This window comes from Rhinopithecus bieti, unplaced genomic scaffold (assembly GCF_001698545.2).
Source record: "Rhinopithecus bieti isolate Rb0 unplaced genomic scaffold, ASM169854v2 scaffold_15133, whole genome shotgun sequence".
Classification (NCBI taxonomy): Eukaryota; Metazoa; Chordata; class Mammalia; order Primates; family Cercopithecidae; genus Rhinopithecus; species Rhinopithecus bieti.
The window spans coordinates 735,574-759,700 of NW_016808815.1; the positions used below are offsets into that span (position 1 = coordinate 735,574).

The window sequence follows — 24,127 nt, forward strand, 5'->3', positions numbered from 1 at the left end:
GGGGGGGGGATAAGATAATTTAATCATTTCAGGAAATACAGACTATTTATATAGTATCCAAAGGCATGACACTTGGGATGGTAAAAATGCCCAATGCTGGTAAGAGTGCACTTAAGCTGAAAATTGCTTTGAGACAATATTTGGAAATATACATCAAGCACTTAAAAAATGTTCCCATGTTTTGACCCAGCAATACAAAACACTAACTCCTAATTTCCAAGTCTAATAGTGACTTCATTTCATATGAATTTTCCCGGACCTCTCTATGGCTCTAGACATTCAGACATTTAGACCCCTACTTTCTCAGCCTCTCTCCTTTTTTGGCTTTTATGCCACAACTATTTCATATATCCCCTTCAACCTATGTATGCCCTTTTCATCTTTTCTTCTACTTTTTAAGAAGTCTTAAAATTTGACATTCTGTTAGTTCCATTGCTCAGTCGTCTTCTCTTGTCCTGAGTCACTTTCTTGGATGATCTTATCTCTCATGGCTCCAACTATCATAAATAGACTCACCTAGCACAAACTTCTCTCCTGAGCTCCAGACTCAAATTCTGAATGTGTCATCAGACATTTTTCCTTTTTTTTTTTGAGATGGAGGTTCACTCTTGTTGCCTAGGCTGGAGTGCAATGGCACAATCTCAGCTCACTGCAGCCTCTGCCTCCTGGGTTCAAGTGATTCTCCTGCCTTAGCTTCCTGAGTAGCTGAGATTACAGGCATGCGCCACCATGCCCGGCTAATATTCGTATTTTTAGTAGAGACAGGGTTTCTCCATGTTGGTCAAGCTGGTCTCGAACTCTCAACCTCAGGTGATCTGCCCGCCTTGGCCTCCCAAAGTGCTAGAATTACAGGCGTAAGTCACCACGCCTGGCCAGACATTTTCATCTAGATGGCCAATATGTCTCCCCCACCACCCTTTTAAGACTTAGTTCAAGTATTTTATCCTCTTAGAGCCATTCCCTCATAATTAGGAATGGCCATATTAGAGCAAATATATTGGAGCAAATATAGCCATTCCTAAGTATGGGGATATGATAAAACTAAGAACTTTCTGCATTACATAGATACATTAAAATATATGCAATTAATTTCAAATAGTTCTCAAACTTCTTCTAGATCTAGCTTAAGAATTCTTGCCTTATAGACCAAGTGAGGTAGTTTCCTATACTTCTCTTCAACTGTAGTATAGCATCTGACACAGTATGTTGTGACTACCAACTGAACACTCTCGTCCCACTAGACTTGGAGTTCTTCAATAGTCAGGGATCATCCACTGCTCAATTCTATATCCCTAGCTCAGAGCTGGCATTGAATAAATCCTCATTGAACAGATGCATTAACTCATTCTATGGTTCCATCATACAGATTAAAACTCTGCTGAACATCTTGTTTCTTTATAATGGCAAAAAAAAAAAAAAAAAAAAAAAATTCAGAAGCAACTTGAATGTTAATAAATGTTTATAGGAAGTTTCAGAAATGATAGCACACCCAAAACCATATTACTCAACCATTAAAAAAAATTAAGCAAATACAGCAATATGAAAAAATTTTGTTAAACAATTAAGTATAATTATATAGTATGCATACTTGAATATAAATTTTTTTCAAATAAAAAAGAATCTACAAGGAAAATCACAAAATACTGAGAGCGCTGGAGGAATGCAGAAGGTATTAATTTTTTCTTTATTTTGCTCAACACTCTAACCATAGCACCTAGCAAAGCACCTGGGCACAATAACAAGCACTCAGTACGTTTTAATAAAATAAGTAAACAACGTTTTAACTATTAGTATCTTAATACTTAGTTATTTAATTGCTGAAGCTGAATCTGAATTAGGTTTCCCATTACCTGTTCTCTAGTGAAGTCAAAGGAGAACTCAGGAAAGTTAGCTGACTGAGAAGGCCAAGGAACCTCTGGGCTTGTCTGAGTGGCTTGAGTGACACTGCATTGTTTCTTCAGATCATACTTTCCACTGGTCAGCAGCACTGAATCGCTTTTCACATTTTCTTTCAAATCATTTCCAGTGTTAAGCATGTGAGAATCTGATCAAACAAATAACATGCTCAGATAACATTTCCAAATACTTGATAAATCTTTAAAAGTTCAATTGTGAAAATCTAATTTAAAGCTAAGTATCTATATATATTAGTATGAGGATAGCAGTATGAGATAGACCAATCAATAAAACCAAAAGCTTATTCTCTGAAAAGATCAACTAAATAAACATTTCTTCCTAAGAAATGTTCCTAAGAATTTGTCAACTTCATCTAAGTTAATTACATAATTATGTTTTTATACTAAAGGTTGATTTAAAGGCTTATTATTAGATTAACTAATAAACTTTTAGTTAGATTGACCAAGGAAAAGAAATTACTAGAATCTGAAACAAAGGAAGTGATATTACTACTCACTTTACAGAAATAAAATACTATAAAGGAATACTATAAACAACAGTATGTCAATAATTAGATAACTTAGGGCAAGCACAGTGGCTCACACCTCCTAGCACTTTGCGAGGCCAAGACGGGTGGGTCACCTGAGGTCAGGAGTTCGAGACCAGCCTGGCCAACATGGTGAAACCCATCTCTACTAAAAACACAAAAAAAAACCCGGGCATGGTGGTGCGCACCTGTAGTCCCAGCTACTCAGGAGGCTGAGGCAGAAGATTGCTTGAACCTGGGAGGCGGAGGTTGCTGTGAGCTGAGATCATGCAGACTCCATCTCAAAAACAACTATGTAACTTACATGAAATAGACAAATTCTTAGAAAGACAGTAACTACCCAAAATACTCAAGAAGACAATGTCAACAGACCTATAGCTGAGAGAGAAAATCAGTAATCATAAAACTACCCACAAAGAAAAGCCCAGGCCCAGGTGGCTTCACTGGAGAATTCTATCAAACATTTAAAGAATAATATCAAATCTTTAACTCTTCCAAAAAACAGAAGGAGCATTCCCAAACTTTCTATGAAGGCAGTATTACCCTGATATCAAATCTAGACAAAAACAAACAAAAAACACACAAGAACACTAAGACCAATATGCTGATGAATATGGACATAATCATCAACAAAATGTTAGTAAACTGAACCCAGCAACATACAAACATAACTATAAAGCATGGTCAACTGGGATTTATCCCAGGAATGCAAATATATCTATCATCCAAAAAGTAACTAATGTAATACATCAACAGAATAAAAGGCAAAAGCCACATGTTCATCTCAACAGATGCTGAAAAGGCATCTGACAAAATCCAGTACCTTTTCATGATAAAAACACTCACCAAATTAGAAATAGAAGGGAACTTCCTCAATCTAATAGGTCATCATGTATAAACGTCCCACACCTAATATGATACTTAATGGTGAAAGACTAGACTCTTTTCCTGTTGGCCAAAATCAGAAACCAGACAAGGCTGTCTGCTATTGTTACTTTTTTTTTTTTTAGGCGGAGTCTCGCTCTGTTGCCAGACTGGAGTGCAGTGGCACAATCTCGGCTCACTGCAACCTCCATCTCCCAGGTTCAAGTGATTCTCCTGCCTCAGCTTCCCAAGTAGCTGGTGTACCCAGCTAATTTTTGTATTTTCAGCAGAGATGGGGTTTCACCAGGTTGGCCAGAATGGTCTCAATCTCTTGATCTGGTGATCTGCCAGCCTTGGCTTCCCAAAGTGCTGGGATTACAGGCGTGAGCCACCGCGCCCGGCCTGCTATTGTCACTTCTATTCAACACTGTCTTAGAGGTTCTAACCAGGGCAACTGGACAAGAAAAACAATAGAAGACATTCAGATTGGAAAGGAAGAAGTAAAATTATCTCTATTAGATATGATCTTGGGTATAGAAAAAAACTAAGGAAACAACTAAAAAACTACTGGAATTAATCAAGTTCAGTGAGGTTGCAGGATACAAAATCAATACACAAAAATAAACTACATTTCTATAATGTGTAATAAAGAAACCACAGATGAAAGAAAACAATTCCATTTAAAATACTGTCAAAAAGAATACAAATAAACTTAACAAAAGAAGCAAAAAACTTACTATACTGTGAAAACTATAAAACATTGTTGAACGAAATAAATAGATCTAAATAGATGGAAAAAATCCCCACTCTTCATGGACTGGAAGATTTAATGGAAATACTCCCCAAATTTATCTACAGCTTTAACACAATCCCTATCAGAAGTTGAGCTGGCTTCTTTGTAGAAATTATCAAGCTGACTTTAAAACTCATATGGAATTGCAAGGGACCCAAAAGAGTCAAAGAAAATCTTGAAAAGGTACAATAAAGTTGGACGACTCACATGTTCCAATTTTAAAACTTACTTTAAAGGAAGCTGGTAATCAAGACAGTGCGGTAGTATCAAAGGCAGACATACAAACAAGTGAAATAGAATTGAGAATCCAGAAACAAACCTATGTGTCTTTAATCCTTACCCATACTCAAATTGATACATTTGAGTTAAAGAGCTAAATTTAATGGATAATTCTATAAAATTCTTTTTTTTTTTGAGACGGAGTCTCTCTCTGTCGCCCGGGCTGGAGTGCAGTGGCTGGATCTCAGCTCACTGCAAGTTTCGCCTCCCGGGTTTACACCATTCTCCTGCCTCAGCCTCCCGAGTAGCTGGGACTACAGGCGCCCGCCACCTCGCCCGGCTAGATTTTGTATTTTTTTTTTTAGTAGAGACAGGGTTTCACCGTGTTAGCCAGGATGGTCTCGATCTCCTGACCTCGTGATCCGCCCGTCTTGGCCTCCCAAAGTGCTGGGATTACAGGCTTGAGCCACCACGCCCGGCCAATTCTATAAAATTCTTAAAAGACAACATGAGAAAATCATAATGACCTCAGATTTGGCCATGGATTCTTATACAGTACACCAAAGCACAGGGAACAAAAGAAAACAGAAAAACTGAACACTGTTGTCTTAAGAAACTGCCACAGCCACCCCAACCTTCAGCAACCATGGCTGTCATCAGTCAGCAGCCATCAACCTTGAGGCACAAGCAAAAAGATTATGATTTACTGAAGGTTTAGATGATCATTAGCATTTTCTAGCAATCAAGTTTGTTTGTTTTTTGAGAAGGATTCTTGCTCTGCTGTCCAGGCTGGAGTGCAGTGGCACGATCTCGGCTCACTGTAACCTCCGCCTCCTGGATTCAAGCGATTCTCCTGCCTCAGCCTCCCGAGTAGCTGGGACTACAGATGTGCACCAACATACCCAGCTAATTTTTGTATTTTTAGCAGACAGGGGTTTCCCATGTTGGCTAGGCTGGTCTTGAACTCTAGACCTTAGGTGATCTATCCGCCTCAGCCTCCCAAAGTGCTGAGATTACAGGCGTGAGCCACCGTGCCCAGATAGAAATCAAGTATTTTTAAATTAAGCTATGTACATTTTTTAGACATAATAGTGTAAACATGACTTTCATATGCACTGGTAAACCGAAAAATTTGTATGACTTGCTTTATTGTAATACTCACTTTATTGTGGCAGTCTGAAACCCAATCTGCAATATATTTAAAGTATGCCTGTATAAGGAAGAAGTTCAGCTTCCTTCATGTGGCTATCTAGTCATTCCATCACCACTTGTGAAAAGGCTGTTCTTTCCCTCATTGAATTGTTTTGCCAGACTTGCCAAAGATCAATTAATGTAAGAGTTTATCTCTGGACTCTCAATTCAATTCATTCCAATTATCTTTCAACAAGCTCCTTTTCTACTCAATCAGCTAGAGAGCATTTCTAGTTTATAATTATAAAAGCTGATTAGTACTGCTATTTTCAAATGTTTCAGAGATTACTGATTTCAAATGTTTCAGAATTGTTGAGTATCTTGTATTTTCCTATTTTCTTGTTTATGTTTATCCCATTTTCTTGCCTGTGAATGCTGTTTCTATTTGCCATAGCCAACCTCTAGTGACTATGGGAAAGGAAATGCTGCTCTACTGGGTGAGATACACCAAGTATGTTAACTGGATAGGGAATCATTCCCTTCCTGGGGGCTTAGCAGCTGCATAATCTACCCTCAATATTTTAGTCTATATGCAAACCCTACTGAAGCCTACTACTGGGCACAGGCACAGGAGAGGATCCCAAAAAGGAATGTCCATATTATTCATGCTATTGCCTCAGGGGCTCATTCTAACCTCAGTATCTTGTTGGGGAGATTCCTCCTATTTTTGAGGAGGAACTTCAGTCATGTAGTCCTCTTGGATTCTTTTGGTCCTGTTTCTCACTGCTTCCCAGGGAAGAAGGTATGATTTATCTGATTGATGTTTTTTTTTTGTTTTTGTTTTTAAAGAACTATATATATGTAGTTCAGTCTCTTGCTCTGGTATATGCTGTACCTCCTGCCAAGAGGGTGCATTCTTTTCTTTTCTTTTCTTTTTTTCACAAGACAGACCTGAATTTTTGGGAGCTAAAAGATTTGGGAAAGAGAGCCAGGCAGAGTCTTCTCACAGACCTAAGCTATACTCTCCACCTGAGCAATTATCAGTAATAGAGCTACCATTTTGATCTTCATTGGCCTTTCTCCTATGTCTGTCTCCACTTGTTCCCAAACTACAGAGGACAGGACTCTTTCAGAGTCTCCCACAAACTGTTTCTACATCTGTAATTGTCCTCTCCTTTCTTCTGTAGCATTGTTAATAACTTTATTCTTTAGTTGACATGTTTTCTGTCATTTCATGAGGTTTTTGATAGGAGATAAAACAGATGTACATGTCATTCTTTCAACCAGCTACTAAAACAGTGAAGCCCAGAACACATAGATCTACTGACTCATGCTCTTTCCACTACTCACTACCTTAAAAGACACAGACCTTACATTAGCGACCTTAAAAATTTTGTTAGAGTGGGGATACTAACATTAAAGGTGAACTAAGTACACAGACAATATACCGCAAGTAACTAACAGTATAAAAAGTGCCAAAAGAAGTGGAAGAACTCACATCAGATTATAAAGAAAGTGTCACTATACAAGGATGCCCTCTCTCATCACTCCTATTCAACACAGTATTGGAAGCTCTAGCCAGGGCAATCAGGCAAGAGAAAGATTCAAGTAGGAAAAGAGGAAGTCAAATTGTCTCTGTTTGCAGATGACATGATTGTATATTTAGAAAACCGCATCGTCTCAAACCAAAATCTCCTTAAGCTGATAAGCAACTTCAGCACAGCCTCAGGATACAAAATCAATGTGCAAAAATCACAAGCATTTCTATACACCATTAACAGACAAACAGAGAGCCAAATCATGAGTGAACTCCCACTCACAATTACTAAAAAGAAAATAAAATACCTAGAAATACAACTTAAAGGGATGTGAAGGACCTCTTCAAGGAGAACTACAAACCACTGCTCAATGAAATAAAACAGGACACATTGGGAGGCCGAGGAGGGCGGATCACGAGGTCGGGAGATCAAGAGCATCCTGGCTAACATGGTGAAACCCCATCTCTACTAAATATACAAAAAATTAGCCGGGCAAGGTGGCGGGCGCCTGTAGTCACAGCTAGAGTGAGACTCCATCTCAAAAAAAAAAAAAAGAGGACACAAATAAATGGAAGAATATTTCATGCTCATGGATAGTAAGAATCAATATCATGAAAATGGCGATACTGCCCAAGTTAATTTATAGATTCAATGCTATCCCCATCAAGCTACCACTGACTTTCTTCACAGAATTGGAAAAAACTACTTTAAATTTCGTATGGAACCAGAAAAGAACCCACAGAGCCATGACAATCCTAAGCCAAAAGAACAAAGCTGGAGGCATCATGCTACCTGACTTCAAACTATACTACAAGGCTACAGTAACCAAAACAGCATGCTACTGGTACCAAAACAGATACACAGATAGTGGAACAGAACAGAGGCCTGAGAAATAACACCACACATCCACAACCATTTGATCTTTGACAACCTGACAAAACAAGAAATGGGGAAAGGATTCTCTATTTAATGAATGGTGCTGGGAAAACTAGCTAGCCATATGTAGAAAGCTGAAACTGGATCCCTTCCTTACCCCTTACACAAAATTAACTGAAGATGGATTAAAGACTTAAATGCAAGACCTAAAATCATAAAACCCAATTAGAAAACCTAGGCAATAACATTCAGGACACAGGCATGGGCAACATACTTCATGACTAAAACAGCAAAAGCACTGCAACAACAGCCAAAATTGACAAATGGGATGTAATTAAATCTGAAGAAGCTTCTGCCGCAAAAGAAAGCTAACCATCAGAGGAAGCAGGCAACCTACAGGAATGGGCAAGATAATTTTTTGCAAATGTATCCATCTGACAAAGGGCTAATATTCAGAAACTACAAAGAATTTTAAAGCAAATTCACAAGAAAAAAACCAACCATCAAAAAGTGGGCCCAAAGGATAGGAACAGACACTTCTCAAAAGAGATTTTATGCGTCAACAGACATATGAAAAAATGCTGCAAGCATCAGCTGGTCATTCAGAGAAAATGCAAATCAAAGCCACAATGAGATAGCCATTCGTCATGCCAGTTAGAATGGCTATCACTAAAAAAAAGTCAGGAAACAAAGATGCTGGAGAGGATGTGGGAAAATCAGGAACGCTTTTACACTGTTGGGAGAGGTGGGTAAATTCAGTTCAACCATTGTCGGAAAGACAGTGTGGGTGATTCCTCAGGCTCTAGAATTAGAATTAGCCAATTTGCGCCAGTGACTCCCCATCACTGGGTATATATCCAAAGGATTATACAATCATGGCTACTAAATAAAGACACATGCAGCATGAAAAAACAAAAAAAAAAAAAAACAAAAAAAAAAAAAAAAGCTTCTGCAGCATTATTCACAATAGCAAAGACTTGGAACGGGCAAACCCAAAAATGTCCATCAATGATAACTGGAACTTAAGCAAATGTGGCACATATACACCACAGAATAGCTCTGCCAGGGCCGTAAAAAGGATGAGTTCATGTCCTTTCTGGGCAGGGAGCATGGATGATGCTGAAACCATCATTGCTAAGGGCAAACTAATCACAAGGACGACAACGCAAACGCTGGCATGTTCGTCACTTGTAGGTGGAAAACTGAACAATGAGAGTCACTGGACACAGGGCGGGGGACATCCAGCACCCGGGCTGTTGGGTGGAGGCTAGGGGAGGGATAGCGTTAGGAGAAATACCTAATGTAAATGACAAGTTGATGGGTGCAGCAAACCAACATGGCACATGTATACCTATGTAACAAACCTGCACGTTGTGCACATGTACCTTAGAACTTAAAGTATAATAATAATATTAATAAAAAGAAAGTGTCAGTATAAAGAAGAAAGTTGAGAGAGTAATGGAAGGATGAATGAAATCCACGTAGTGATGAGCAATTCCAATGAGAAATAACAAGGCAAGTAAGAACGCAGAGATGTGCAAAGTGCAGAGAAGTGCAAGGTAAGTTCCATTATAAGAAGTAAAAGTAGGAAATAAAGCTAAGAAAGAGATCAACTGAAAGACACGAGTAAGATCAAGAGATGTGTAAGATCCTGAAGGCCTCTCTCACTTTCTACAATATTCAAAACACATTTGTACAACAGGTACTAAACCAACTATATATGAGGTTTTTTCCAGGGTAGAGGCTGGTACATGTATAGATGATACTTTATTACGATGTACTGAAGGTGTCCGTCAATCTTCCACTACTATGTATGTATATATATAAAAGAAATACAAGTGAAAAGAAACAATCAGTATGTAAATAATTTAACTTCGAAATTTGAGTAGGTGTTCATTTAAATGGTTTTCATCGGCTGGGCGCAGTGGTTGGCCTGTCATCCCAGCACTTTGGGAGGCTGAGGCAGGTGGATCACCTGAGGTCAGGAGTTTGAGACCAGCCTGGCCAACATGCAAAACTCCATCTCTACTAAAATTTTTTTTTATACTAAAAATATAAAAATTAGCTGGGCATGGTGACAGGCACCTGTAATCCCAGTTACTCAGGAGGCTTAGGCAGGAGAATCACTCGAACCAGGGAGGCAGAGGTTGCAGTAGGCCAAGACCGCACCATTGCACTTCAGCCTGGGTGACAAGAGTGAAACTCCGTATCATAAATAAACAAATAGTTTTTCATATATACCTCTGATATGAAAAGAGCCATCGTCACTTCTCTCTACCACAAGATGATCAATATGTACAGTTACAGGAGCTGGTTCAAGGGATACTGTACTACTCCGGGGACTATCATCCTACAGGAAAGAAAAATAACATTGCCATGTTACTTTAGTCGGTCATATTTTTAATGAGTTAAAGATAACATATGTATCTTTATATGTTTCAGCTGATACAGTGAGAAAACTGCCTGTTACATTTTGACATTTCCTAATTTCCAAAACAGATCTCTGTATCATTTAACAAAAAAGACAAAATCATTTTAATAAATGCTGATAGAACATATATTATAGAAAAGGCACATTCTTAGACATGAATGAAAGTTCAGATAGGCAAAAGGAACATGAAAATATAAAATTATTTATTAACATACTTTTAAATTTATTTTTGTGTTAGAAACTTGTATCTTCATTGGCATTACTGTTGCAACAGTTTCATCTTCCAAAAAATGTTGAATATTCATAAGAGAAGATGTAAGAAACTCAGTGCTGAAGTTTTCTATGTGGCACTGCAGAAATCCATTTTTTTCTGCAAGTAAAGAGTGTATTACAGCACCAGGACCACTTTCAAACCTCAGAGAAATCTCAGGAGAGGATTTGGAATGAATTACAGCTTTCTGATCGGAACCTAAGGAAAATGAACATACAAAAATGTTTGTAGCATTATTCAATAGTATTACAATTATGTGCCATGTGGTACATTAAAATAATACTTGTTTTACTATTCACCCCTAGTTTAAGTGATATTCTATAGTACATATACAATATACGTACACACACTAATTTCAATATTTTAAGGCAACTTTCTACTACAATAATGTTGATTTTTCTATATTTTCTGTTTTTTTGATAACAAGAAAAATATGTCATGATAGAACTCAGGTGTGATACATGCCTCAGATACTTAGTGTGTGTTTGATTGTGTACCTAAGTATACATTCAAATGTTGGCTGTGAAGCAGAAATAAGTCAGACATTTAAAGTGACTCTTAAGCCATTTCTCAAGAAGTAACAAAGCCTGAGGTTCTGCACCTTCCTCATTAAACTGGGTCCTTAAATAACAGAAAAGTAAACAGAGAAGACCTCATTAAACTGTTTCTATTAGAAGGCAAACCGAAAACTGAAATTGAGGGAAGAGAGAGAGAGTATGTGTGTGAGTGTGTGTGTGTAAAATTACATTTACTTATGCCTGGACCCTATCGCTCCAAAAAAATTTATAGATGGCATAGACAGGTATAAACACATAGTTTAAAAACAAGGTTTAAAATTCCAATAATAAAATACCTAACTTAAAAAACATAAGTTTCTAGTGAAACCACTGAAGTAAATTACTTGTAAACTCACACTCAGGGTAACTATTTTGCTTATTTATTTTATGTTACTTGGTTCCAAAATGAGTAAGAGGCAATATGCACATGGTATAATCCGATAAAAAATGAGGATACAAGGAAAAAAGGAAGGATGGAAGGGAAAAGGGAAAGGTAGTTGTTAAGATTAATAACCCAAAATGCATTATTTAAATTCCTATACCAAAAGGTGGACCAAAAATGAGCTCTCTAGCAAAAAAGATAAAAATATGATAGTTTCACAAGTCATATAACCTTTAAGATAAAAACAAACTCGTTCTGGAAAGGCAAAGCTGTTTCAGTTTCTGAGGTATGAAAGTTATTTATCCCATGGGTCCTCATAAGAAGACTGCTATATCAATTCATGATGGATTTTAAAATTCATAATGAGAAGGTATTTTATTTTCTTCAGTATGGGTGTGACTAGTCTTAAACAGGTCAAATGTATGTATATTTGTGAAAGGGGGAGAATCTGCAAGAAATTAAAGATGTGTGTATGTATTTACACCAAGGATAGGTCTCCACTCACAATTCCAGGTAGAGAGTTGCTCTTGAAGCTTGTATTCCAGGTACAGAATTATACTTATTAGTGTTATTACTACTTATTAACATTCCAGAAAATAATGCAAGAGTTCAAATGTAACTCCAAAGATTTAAATATTTCAAAATTCAAATATTTTATTTTTTAAAATAGAAGGTAAAAGAAACAGCCATAAATTGGTAATGGTTAGTGTTCTTTCCCATAGCAAGAAAAACAAGAGTGAGCTTGCTGAACAAGAGAACTTGCCAACAAACAATTTGATTAACGTGATTTTATTTTGCCTTTTTATCTGTCTAGATCTACACACATACACATTCTCATTCCACGGAGTAAAGCCAGGAATAATTTCAAACAAAATGAGTTTTTTGGAGACGAAATAAAACAAAACAAAAATTTGCTTTGTCAAAGTCACTCCTCCCTGCTACCCCCCTGCTACCCTTTATGCCATGGAACTATTACACTATGTCTTCCTATTGAAGCTCCTCACACTGTAGAAAAAACCACAAACTACAAATAATAATTATTATAATAAGTAAATGTAATTTCCCTTGAATTCAATTATAGCCAAGATAGGATTGCTGGTGAGACATATATAAAAGTTAAAACATATTAAACCATTGCATATGAAAAGTAATTAATAAAAAGAAAAAAAAACTTACCAACTGGACGATTACAAAGGTAATGCCGAAGGCTGATATTGCCTAACTGGTCTGGTGTCACCTGGTTCACTTGAAGACAGATTTCTGTATCTTCCCCTCGGATGTCAATTTCCCCATGAACACCAGTAATTTTAAATACCACAACGGACATCTATTAATGATTGCATAAATAATATTAGTATGCCAAGCAGTTCAAAACAAAATTTAAGAAATAATATAGGAAACTACCATTACCCTCTAAAAATACAACTATGACCTACCAGACCAAAAATATACTTGTCATCTACAGAAAACAGTTGTTAAATTATAGTGAAAACCTTTCATTTATTTATTATTAAATTAGGTCACAAGGATTGTAAAATGATTTTCATTAAAAGCTAGACAAAATATATTTTTCAAGTCTTTCACTACATCAGGAGGGCTTAAAAGAAACCATTAGCTTGGGCAACACAGTGAGACCCCGTATCTACAAAAAAATTTAAAACAGCCAGGTGTGGTGGTGTGCACCTGGTCCCAGCTACTAGGGAGGCTGGGGCAGGAAGATCACTTAAGCCCAGGAATTCACGGCTGCAGTGGGCTATGGACACATCTCTGTACTCCAGCCTGGGCAACAGAGTGAGATCCTGTCTTTAAAAAAAATTAAAATAAAAAACATAAAAGGCAAGACAGAAAAAAGAAAGAGCCTCCACTCCTCAATCTGATAAAACAAATTTAGAAAAGTAAAATCAAAGGAAAAACAATTGACTGGGGGGAAGCATTTTCAAGAACAAAAGCTGCAAAATGAATTGCCCACCATCTAAAAATTCATGTTATATATGAGTGTCTCAAAATAAATACATGTCAAACATGAAATAAAACTGGTGGCATTTATCTTCATAGAATCTCTCTGAAATTCTCTGAAATGTTTATTACCAGGTCATCATGATTTTCCTGAGCACCCTCTGAATTTGTACTGATGGCATCTGGAGAAGTTTCACCATAATTCTGTAGGTTTGCACCAGTATTCACACTTTCTGCTGTGCCCCTGTAATTTGTAGTTGAGTTCTTTTTATTTCCTGAAATAATAACAAAAGTAAAAATAAATTAAAATCAGTTTTACACATCATCTAACACTGTATGTTTATTTAACAAAAAAGGACTATCCCTTCAACTGTTTCCTCTTTGTTTTTTTTTGAGACGTAGTCTTGCTCTGTCACCCATGCTGGAGTGCAGTGGTGCGATCTCAGCTCACTGCAACCTCCACCTACCGGGTTCACGCCATTCTCCTGCCTCAGCCTTCCGAGTAGCTGGGACTACAGGCGCCCGCCACCAGCCCCGGCTAATTTTTTGTATTTTTAATAGAGATGGGGTTTCACCGTGTTTGCCAGGATGGTCTCGACCTCCTGACCTCGTGATCCGCCCGCCTGGACCTCCCAAAGTGCTGGGATTACAGGCGTGAGCCACCGCGCCCGGCCCCTTCAACTCTTTCTCAAGCATTGCCTCCTTTAAAAAATGGACCAAGAAAAATTAGATTGTAATTAGTTATCAAACAATGAATGTGCTATAATTCAATACTTCTCAAACTATCTGTGGTAAAAGACAATTTAAAAAAAAATTCAGTAGCCATTACAGATCAATACTTTTAAAAAATACCATAAAAATGAATTAATAAAAAAACTAGGTAAGAAAACCTAAAGACATAGAAAACGTAAGTCTCAATTTATTATTATATTTACTACTCTGTAATCAGCTTCTAACGTAGTGCTTGGCAATGTGGTAGGTGCTCAACAAATTATTAAATAAAAGGCCCAGGGAAGATACCTGTGAATACTGCTGTGGTATGAGGGACTAATAAAGGCATATCATAAGGGGTTCCTAACATCATCAGGGGTTAAGAGAACATCTATGATAAAATAGTTATTTCTGCTAAAGTGAACAAGCCTGGGTGCAGTGGCTCACGCCTGTAATCCCAGCACTTTGGTGAGAGGATCACTTAGAGCCCAGGAGTTCAAGACCAGCCTGGGCAACAGAGCAAAACCCCATCTCTACCAAAAATACAAAAAATTAGCCAGACGTAGCGGCACTTGCCTATGGTCCCAGCTACTCAGGAGGCTAAGGCAGAGGACCACGTGTGCCCGGGAGGTAGATATTGAGGTGAGCCAAGATCACACCACTGCACTGAACTCTAGTCTGGATGACAGAGTGAGACCCCATGTCAAAAAAAAAAAGATTCCCTTAATTTTTTTTTTGGGGGGGGGACAGTGTCTCACTCTGTTGGCCAGACTGGAGTGTAGTGGCACGATCTCAGCTCACTGCAACCTCCACCTGCCTCAGTCTCCCAAGTATCTGGGATTACAGGAACGCGCCACCATGCCTGGCTAATTTTTGTATTTTTAGTCAAGATGCGGTTTCACTATGTTAGCCAGAGTGGTCTCGAACTCCTGACCTCAAGTGATCTGCCTGCCTTGGCCTCCCACAGTGCTGGGATTACAGGCATGAGCCACTGTGCCTGGCCCCCTTTAAAAAAATTTTTTTTAATTTACATAGAAAAGAATAATTGCAAGGAGAGCAAAAGACACTCTGAAACACACTGAGTGGATAAAATAATGAGTGGGAAAAATAAAGCCAAGAGTTATCCTTAACAACTCTTAATTAAAAAAATAAGAATAATAAAATAAACAGAATGAAAAAGAGCATTCCAGAAACAGGTACAACAGACTGAGATGGAAAAGTTTATCACAGTAAAGAAAGTGAGAGATAGACTGAAATAAACTATGATCCATCTGAAGTATAATGAGCACATGGGAAAACATCAGAAAAGGTAAGCTGGGGCCACATCACACAGAGGATTGTCAGTAATGTTAAGGATTTTAACTTAATAGCCTTAAAGCAATTACAACTTATCGGCAGTACAGTGGAAAATGACATGGTCAAATCTGTGGGGTTTTTTTTCTCTCCTTTTTTTGTTTTTTTTTAAAGACAGAGTCTCTCTCTGTCGCCCAGGCTGGAGTGCAGTGGTGTGATCTCGGCTCACTGAAGCCTTTGCCTCCAGGGTTCAAGCAATTCTCCTGCCTCAGCCTCCTAAGTAGCTGGGACTACAGGTATGTGCCACTATGTCTGGCTAATTTTTTGTAGTTTTAGTAGAGACCAGTTCTCACCATGTTAGCCAGGATGGTCTCCATCTCCTGACTTTGTGATCCACCTGCCTCGGCCTCCCAAAATGCTGGGATTATAGGTGTGAACCACCATGCTCGGCCAAATTTGCGTTTTTTAAAAGAGTATTTTGCCTGGCCGGGAACAGTGGCTCACTCCTGAAATCCCAGCACTTTGGGAGGCTGCGGCGGTTGGATCACCTGAGGTCAGGAGTTCGAGACCAGCCTGGCTAACATGGTAAAACCCCGTTTTGCCTAAAAATACAAAAATTAGCTGGGTGTGGTGGCACACACCTGTAATCCCAGCTATTCGGGAGGCTGAGGAGGCAGAAGAATCACTTGAACCCAGGAGGCAGAGGTTGCAGTGAGCCGAAATCACACCACCGCACTCCAACCTGGGCGATAGAGACTTGGTATCAAAATATATATATTTTTTGGCTATAGAATAAAGTATGAACTGCAAATGGATACGAACAGATGTGGAAAGACTAGTTAGGGACCAGAGGTAGCTATGTTGCCTATGTGTTCATAAATATGTACATACATTCACAAATATGTATACATGCACGCATACACATACATATCTTTTTGTATACACATACCTTTGTATGTATCTGACACACCCACACACATATATAAAAATACATAGATAAAGGCCTGGAAGCATATATACCAAAAGTTGATGGTAGTTACTTCTGCAATGGGGAATGATATCAAGGAGACCATATTATCTGGTTTAAGGAAATGCCTAGAGTAAAAATTGAAGTTATCACCTTAGTATCACCCTTAGTCTCCTTTTAAAATGAGAGAATATTCATATATTTCTTGTAAAATTAAAACAAAATAGCAAGAGTCTCCTTCCAATAAAAATTAATGACCCTGACATAAAAGTAAGTCACTGTTCAAAAGAACCAGGAATGTATATCATTAAAATGTTATACACAAAGTCCACACTTTTTAAGATCCTAGTCTACTGCTGGAATCTATTCTAAGATAGTCATCAAAATGCAGACAAAATTTGTGAACAATAATATAATTATAGCACTTTTATAACCAATAAATTATAAACAGTCTAAACATCCAACATCAGGGAAATCTTTAAAAGGCTATGGTACATTCTTATGACAATTTTATACAGGCTTAAAATATTTTCAAAGGAGTTTACATATACAAATTCATAAAATAAATAACAGTTGATATATTGTGAATGTGAGACAGACTTTTGGTGATTTTACTCTCCAAATTATGGTTGTATTTTCAAGTTTTCCACATTGAGTGGTAGTCACTTTTCCTTACTATTATTTATTAGAAATAATAAAACCACTGATGCTTTCAGATTAAGTAGGGTGATCTGCCACAAGAACATTGTTTTTGAAGTATATTTTGATCAAAGGACAAAAATCCTCTGTTATGGCAGGATTTTAAACGATAAAGGGGGCACAGAGGAACTACAGCTATCTGTGAATCTTGAATAGATTTTCATGACACATATCAGTACCTCTTCTACATTTAAGTGACATGCTGGAAAGAAGATTGCTATGAATTATCAGACTTAGACTGAGAATTTTTGTTTATGTATGGTACACATTCCCCAAGTCTGGGGAGCTAGAATAGCTTAATGATTGGTTAAAAACTTGGGCTCATCAGTCAGAATAGCTGACAAATCTGCCTCTTACTACTTGCTGGCTGTAACTTTTGGGCAAGATACCTTATTTCTTTAAGCTTTAGTTTCTAAATCTACGGAAAAGTGATCAATAATAATAACCACCTCATATGATGGTCTTAAGGATTAAATAATGTGTTTTACAGCACTTGGCGGTATGACTAGGGGTGCTTCAATAAATGTTTGCTATTGTTGTTGTTAAATATCATCTATCATGTAAGGTAAACTGACTAGTGTCTCCCACCAAGATAAAGTAAACTGGAATCTAGTAGAGAGATTTTTCTCTGACTTGTGTAAAGGGTAAAATTTTTTAAGACGACATGTTTGCATCAGACAGAAGAGCTCAGACTTTGAAGTCTGACTAACTGGGTTCAAATGCTAAACTCTACCACTTACTAGCTGCATAACCTTGGGCAAGCTGCTTACCTCCCTAGGCTTTGTTTGCTTCACCTTTAAAATGAAAATAACAGTTCCTACCTCAATTTATTTGAAGATTAAATACATGTAAGATACTTACGATAGTAACTGGTATAGTAAGTCCCTAGTAAATATTAGTTTAGAATAACAAGAGGCTGGGCATGGTAACTAACACCTGTAAACCCAGCACTTTGGGAGGCTGAGATGGCTGAGGCCAGGAATTCGAGACCTGCCTGGCCAGCATGGTGAAACCTCGTCTCCACTAAAAATACAAAAGTTAGCTAGGCGTGGTGGTGGATGCCTGTAGTCCCAGCTACTTGAGAGGCTGAGGCAGGAGAATCGCTTGAACCCAGGAGGCAGAGGTTGCGTGAGCGAAGATCGTTACATTGCACTCCAGCCTGGGCAACAAGAAAAAACTACACCTCAAAAAAAAAAAAAAAGATTAACAAGAATAACAAGAAAGACAATCCCAGCTCTGCGTACAATAATGTGACTATGGGAACACTACTTAAACTTCAGGAGCCTCAGTTTCTGTATCTGTAAAAGGATAAGAATAAGCACTTATACCTCATAGGGTTGAGGCAATTTGGTACATAGTAGACAATAGGCTCTAGAGCCAGAATACCTGAATTTAAACCACTAACTAGCTGTGTTACTTTGGATTCGTTATTTAACCTCTCTCTGAAGATAATAGTATACTATTGATAGAATTGTTGTGAGGTTTAAATTTATTAAAATATATACAAAGCATATAGAATGGTACCAACACAAAGTAAATGCTCAATAAATGTTAGCTTCTATTATTACAGAGTTGTAATTCAAATTAAAAGAAGCAAACTATTTAAGCACCTGCAACGGTATGAATGTGTCCCTTTGAAATTCATGTGTTGGCAAAGTGATAGTACTAAGAGGTAGGGCCTTTAACGGGTGATCAGCCCACGAGAGCTTGTCCCTACATGAATGGGATTAAGGCCCTTACAAAACAGGCTTCAGGTAGCTTCTCTTGACCTACAGAGGACTGCAAATTACAACCCTTACAATTTGATGAGGTTTGATCTCGGACTTCCCAGTCTCCAGAACTGTGAGAAATAAATTTCTGTTCTTTATAAATTACCCAGTCTGTGGTATTCTGTGATAGCGGAACAAAACAGACATTGCTTGGCAACAAATGGTAGCTACTATTATGGTACATCAGTAATACATATTATATTATTACTTATTACATACTTGTTATGTTTATGTTACTAATTATCTAATCTAAGCTTTTCAACTAAATCAATGGGCTTATTTCCTTTCAAACAGAAAGTAATTCAGGCCAGGCATGGTGGCTCATGCCTGTAATCCCAGCATTTTGGGACGCTGAGGTGCACAGATCATTCAAGGTCAGGAGTTTGAGACCAGCCTGGCCAACATGACGAAACTCCACCCCTAGAAAAGTACAAAATTAGCCGGGCATGTTGGTGCATGCCTGCAATCCCAACTACATGGGAGGCTGAGGCAGGAGAACTGCTTGAATCCGAAGGCGGAGGATGCAGTAAGCTGAGATCACGATACTGCACTCCAGCCTGGGAAACAGAGTGAAGCTCCATCTCAAAAAAAAAAAAAAAAAGAAAAGAAAAGAAAAAACAAAGTAATTCATATTTGCCTCTGGTCTCCTATGTTTTTGTGTCTGCAGCAACTACTCTCTGACTATGGCCCATGCTTCTAATTCCTGTTTACAAACTCCTTAATGCCTTAATGAGGGAGATGCAACAAACACCTTCTAATTCATTTCTAGCAGTCTTTACTAGGACATTGGTTGTCTTTCAGTAAAATAGGAAAATCACGTAGTTCCACCATATACTATATGTGTGAAAGAATCCTAATTTTGTAAATCAGTAGAATTCACCATGCAAATTAAGCCCATCTAATCAAAGTTCCAAATATAGGAGTCTCTGTAATACAGGCTGGTAGCCTTAATATTGGCTGCTTTATGGTCTAAGTGACTGCATACATATAATTGCTGGATCTCAGCCATAGAGAGGCAGGAGTTTCCGGTTAAAAGAAACAATGGAACAACCATTAGAGGAAAGTTAGGTACTCTTGCATAGTCCATGTATGTATAAATAAGTCTTTTTGGGTGGGCTATAATGAACAATTAGAATATATCTAAAAATAACTAAATATTATTAATAATTAACAATTACTGAATATAACTAAAATATTCATTTGTTTTAGTTATGCCCAACAACTTTAAAAGCATAGGTACAGTTAAAATTATTGAATATAACTAAAAGCATCCCTTTTCTCCTAAGGTGTATGTATGTAATATGAATTCTTAAACTATATCATAACTTTACCTTTTTCCAAAAACATATGGCTGTCACTTCCATCATTTTCTAACATCTGTTCTTCCAATATCATGCTGTCAAGTGAAATGGTATCCAATGACATTTGTGAAGAGCTTCTTTTCATATTCTTATAAGAAACACAGAGAGGAGCCAGGTTGGGTGGGCAACGTTCCTTAAGCTTTCCACTGTTAACAAAATAATTAGAAAGTTATTACATATAGAGAAAAGAATTCTATCTAAAAAAATACATCTAAGAAAATTAAAATATGTATATAGCATCCATAGCTGAAATTACATTTAAACATATAAGCTCAAAGTGTTTTCATATTTTGAAACACCTACTCTTTCACATGTTAACAATGCCTTATTTTGTCATGAGCTTTCCTGCCTCAAAACACACTCACAGGCACACACACTCCACAAAATAAATTAATTTTTAAAAAGGCCAATAAAATGTTGTTACCTTAAAGATGACTGTGATTTAAGTGTTCTAACTGTGGGGGTCTCTTCTTTACTGATATCCAGGTTTTCAGAGAGTGAAGCTGCTTCCAGAAGCAAATCTTCAGCTTTGAAGACGGACTCTATGGTTTCATTTCCTTTACTAGTTAAACTACTTGAAAGTATATTTTGATTACCATCACTATCAAATGAGAGCATATTTGAATCTTCTCTGTAGTTTAAGATACTACTTGAATCTGTATAAAATGAATCCTTTTTGTCACTTGTTTCTGATCCAATTTCTCCTGAGCCACTTTTGTAAACAAGTCCACTACTTTCATCTTCACTTATTTTCCCTAAATGTTTATCTGATAAATAGTCCATAAAAGAAATGCCTTTTTGCAGATTTGTATCACTAGCTGATTTAAAAAGCAAAGGATCCTTTAAAGGGACATGGCTAAGGTCAACACTCATAGATCTGTTGTCTGACATATGATTAACAGTTACACTTCTAATTCTATTTATATCCCTACTAATTTGTTTTCTTTTTGAAGACAAAAAATCCCCATTTTCTGTAGGCAAATAATCAGGTACCACTGGGCTCACACTTTCAGAAACAGGAGACTTAAGAGTATTTGCTTGATCCACTGGATGGAGCAAAAGAGCCAGTTCTGCACTTCTAAGTAAAATTCCAATACAAATGGATGTCTGAGTAGCAGGACTGCCAGTTACAGCTTCTACATCTTTCCTTAAGTTCTCTGAAAGCAGGATAAGTGACTCATGCAGGAAAAGCAGGAGCAGATACTGGTAGTGATTAATCTGCATACTGACATGTTTATGAACATGAACTAGGACATGAATATCTGCTTCTGACGAGGAAGAGGAAAATCTAAAAAATGTATCTGATGAAGACTTCTGACCACCATTTGCCAAGGGCTCAGACTCTGTACTATAATACTCCTTCAATAGCTTCTTCCGCTTCAATCGGCCAGCCAGATCACTAGATTCACTTTGTGATGTGTTTAGAGATACCTGATTACAAGTCTGTGGCTCTTTTTGTGACTCTGCATATCTTGTTGGTTGACAAATCCAAATGGAAAGAGGGAATGAGTCTACAAAACTTATTGGCCGTCCTTTTCCACTTTTCATCCCTTCATAATCTATCCAAAATTGAGAAAAGTACACAGCCCAAACATCCGTGGCAGCAGAAGTTTTAAGAGTGTTTTTATTCAATTGGGGAGTAATATTTCCTTTATAAATTTCATGCATTTTCGTATCTTGCTCATGAGCATGTCTCTGGAAAATTGGATGTAGAAGATTAAAATTGTCACAAGATTTGGGGAAGCTGGTATATGTTTTACTAAAAAAATCACAATCTTTAAAGTCTTGAAACAAAGCTTCTAGGTCAGAATGTCGACAGTTTGGACAGTGCCTTGTATTTGTGGCAATCATTTCAGAACTCTGAATAGAAATTGCATGTGGCTGATCTTGATGACATTCAGATTTCATTTCAGAAGGAATGACAAACTAGAAGAGAAGAAAAATTAATCTCATCCAACTGTCAAATCCATCCAACTGTCAAATCCACACATCTTACAGATAAAAGAACATGACTTAGCTCAGAAATTCTTTTTCTTGACCTTTCCCCCAAAAATACTCCTTTCCTATTAAGACATAAAACACTAACTCTTCCCCTCAAATCTTATTAAATAGAGTAAAGGGGACTTACATGACCACTAAGAAGAGAATCTTTTAAAAAACAATAACATGAATTAATAATGAATGTAACATATATGCACAAAATAAATTGCAAAATAAAAAGAACAAAATTGAATTAAATCATTACTACTACTTGTTTGTATGATACCTTTAGCATTAAGCCATCAACTCGAACATCAACATGCTCGTCAGATTTTGAATTGTCATTCAACTTGTACACAGCCATGAACTGATTAAGACTCTGTTTTAAATCCAACAGAAATTGGTTTAACCACAGAATGCTTCTTTCATCCACAGTAAACTGTAGTGCATTCAGCTGGCTATAGAGGTTGGGAGATGGAACTGTGGAGAAAAGATTTTTTAAAAAAAATTTTAATTGTATGTTTCTAAATCTTCCCTGAGAAAAAAAAATACATGTTTAGTCAGTTTTATTCTTTCTTAAAACAAATTTGAGGTGTTATTTACAAAATCAAAGTGATACATGTGAATAACAAACACATTTAGATAGACCAAAAAAATTTTCCATGCCTCACTAACTGAAAAAAAGTTTTAATATTTTAAAATATCTATAACATATAAATATACAAAACACATGAATATTTTGAATATATAAATTAATCTAAAACGAACTGCATAAAACAGGAAGCACTGTTTCAACTTCTTTCCTAAGGTTGTATTCACCAAGAACTTGTAAGAACATTACCTTCTTGATGAAGTATCACATCAAAGTGGTCCTCGATCATGTATTTCTGTAGACTTTACAACCTGAATCTTAATCTAAATCCTCTAAAATGAGAGAGCTAAGTCTAATGACCAATTTTTTATGCAAGTGCTATGCTAGCAGGTTCTCCTTGAAAGGAGGGACCACGCATAAATCTATTCCCCACTTTTAATCAAGGCCTATAATAGTGCTTGGAGCAATGTGAAAACCAAGTATCTCCTGAACAATAAAATGAATTCACTCTTTTTCATAGCTCTCCCAAAATAAACTAATATTTACAAATAGAGTGTACATCACTTCCTGAAATACACATATTTTTCTACCGTAACAGTCATTTTGTTTTCAGAGCACCCTGATGAAGATCTTTTATTCTAAAAATTCAGACATATTTATTCCTACCAAAGCTAAAGTTATGCATATCTAGAGCATTTAGACTAAATTTAAGAAAAATAAATCTAAGGTGTGAGACACCAGTGGAGAGGGAACACTGTAACAACGTCCTGAATATGGTTCATTTGCTTATGTTATTCATTTATTCATTCACTTTCCTTTAAGATCCGCTAAATGTCAACTACATTGTCTGTCTTACCCTAAGCACAAAGAACACAAAAGAAATAGCGCACGGTCCTTTTTCCTTAAAAGGTCATAGTTTATTACATGAGACAGATACAAACAGAGAAAAATTACAATTTAAGTCTATCAGAGACATGCAACTGTGAAGTGGAGGTGCTTGCCTTTGGGAATAGAAATAAAGTGACTGCTGCAGAGACTGCATCACACTCTGAAAGGAAAGGAAGGAGAGGGAATATCTCAACGTAGATTGATTGATGATGGTAGCCACAGAGTAGACTAGGGAGCAAATGCTGCCCAAGAGCTAGAGCACAGAAAGAACCCTGAGAGCAGATGTGGGACTGAAAAAGGAACCCAGGACACTAAGCAGTAGAAAGATTTATATGCGGCTTCCAACAGAAGTCTACTTATAAAATAGATTAGTATGTAGTTAATAATACTTAAAAGCAGCTTGTAG

General features: G+C 37.2%; 1 protein-coding gene across 2 annotated transcripts in view; it reads right to left on the reverse strand.

Moving 5' to 3' along the window:
- BLTP3B (bridge-like lipid transfer protein family member 3B) overlaps positions 1 to 24,127 on the reverse strand; it is a 116,489-nt gene that overhangs the window by 1,089 nt on the left and 91,273 nt on the right. For both annotated transcript variants that reach the window (XM_017887279.1, XM_017887281.1), the window contains 8 exons: positions 22,528 to 22,721; positions 20,686 to 22,187; positions 20,232 to 20,407; positions 13,594 to 13,736; positions 12,682 to 12,832; positions 10,511 to 10,764; positions 10,106 to 10,214; positions 1,851 to 2,044 (listed from right to left, as the gene is read on the reverse strand). In XM_017887279.1, the coding sequence (XP_017742768.1) occupies positions 1,851 to 2,044; positions 10,106 to 10,214; positions 10,511 to 10,764; positions 12,682 to 12,832; positions 13,594 to 13,736; positions 20,232 to 20,407; positions 20,686 to 22,187; positions 22,528 to 22,721 (2,723 nt within the window). The remainder of the gene's footprint in view (positions 1 to 1,850; positions 2,045 to 10,105; positions 10,215 to 10,510; positions 10,765 to 12,681; positions 12,833 to 13,593; positions 13,737 to 20,231; positions 20,408 to 20,685; positions 22,188 to 22,527; positions 22,722 to 24,127) is intronic.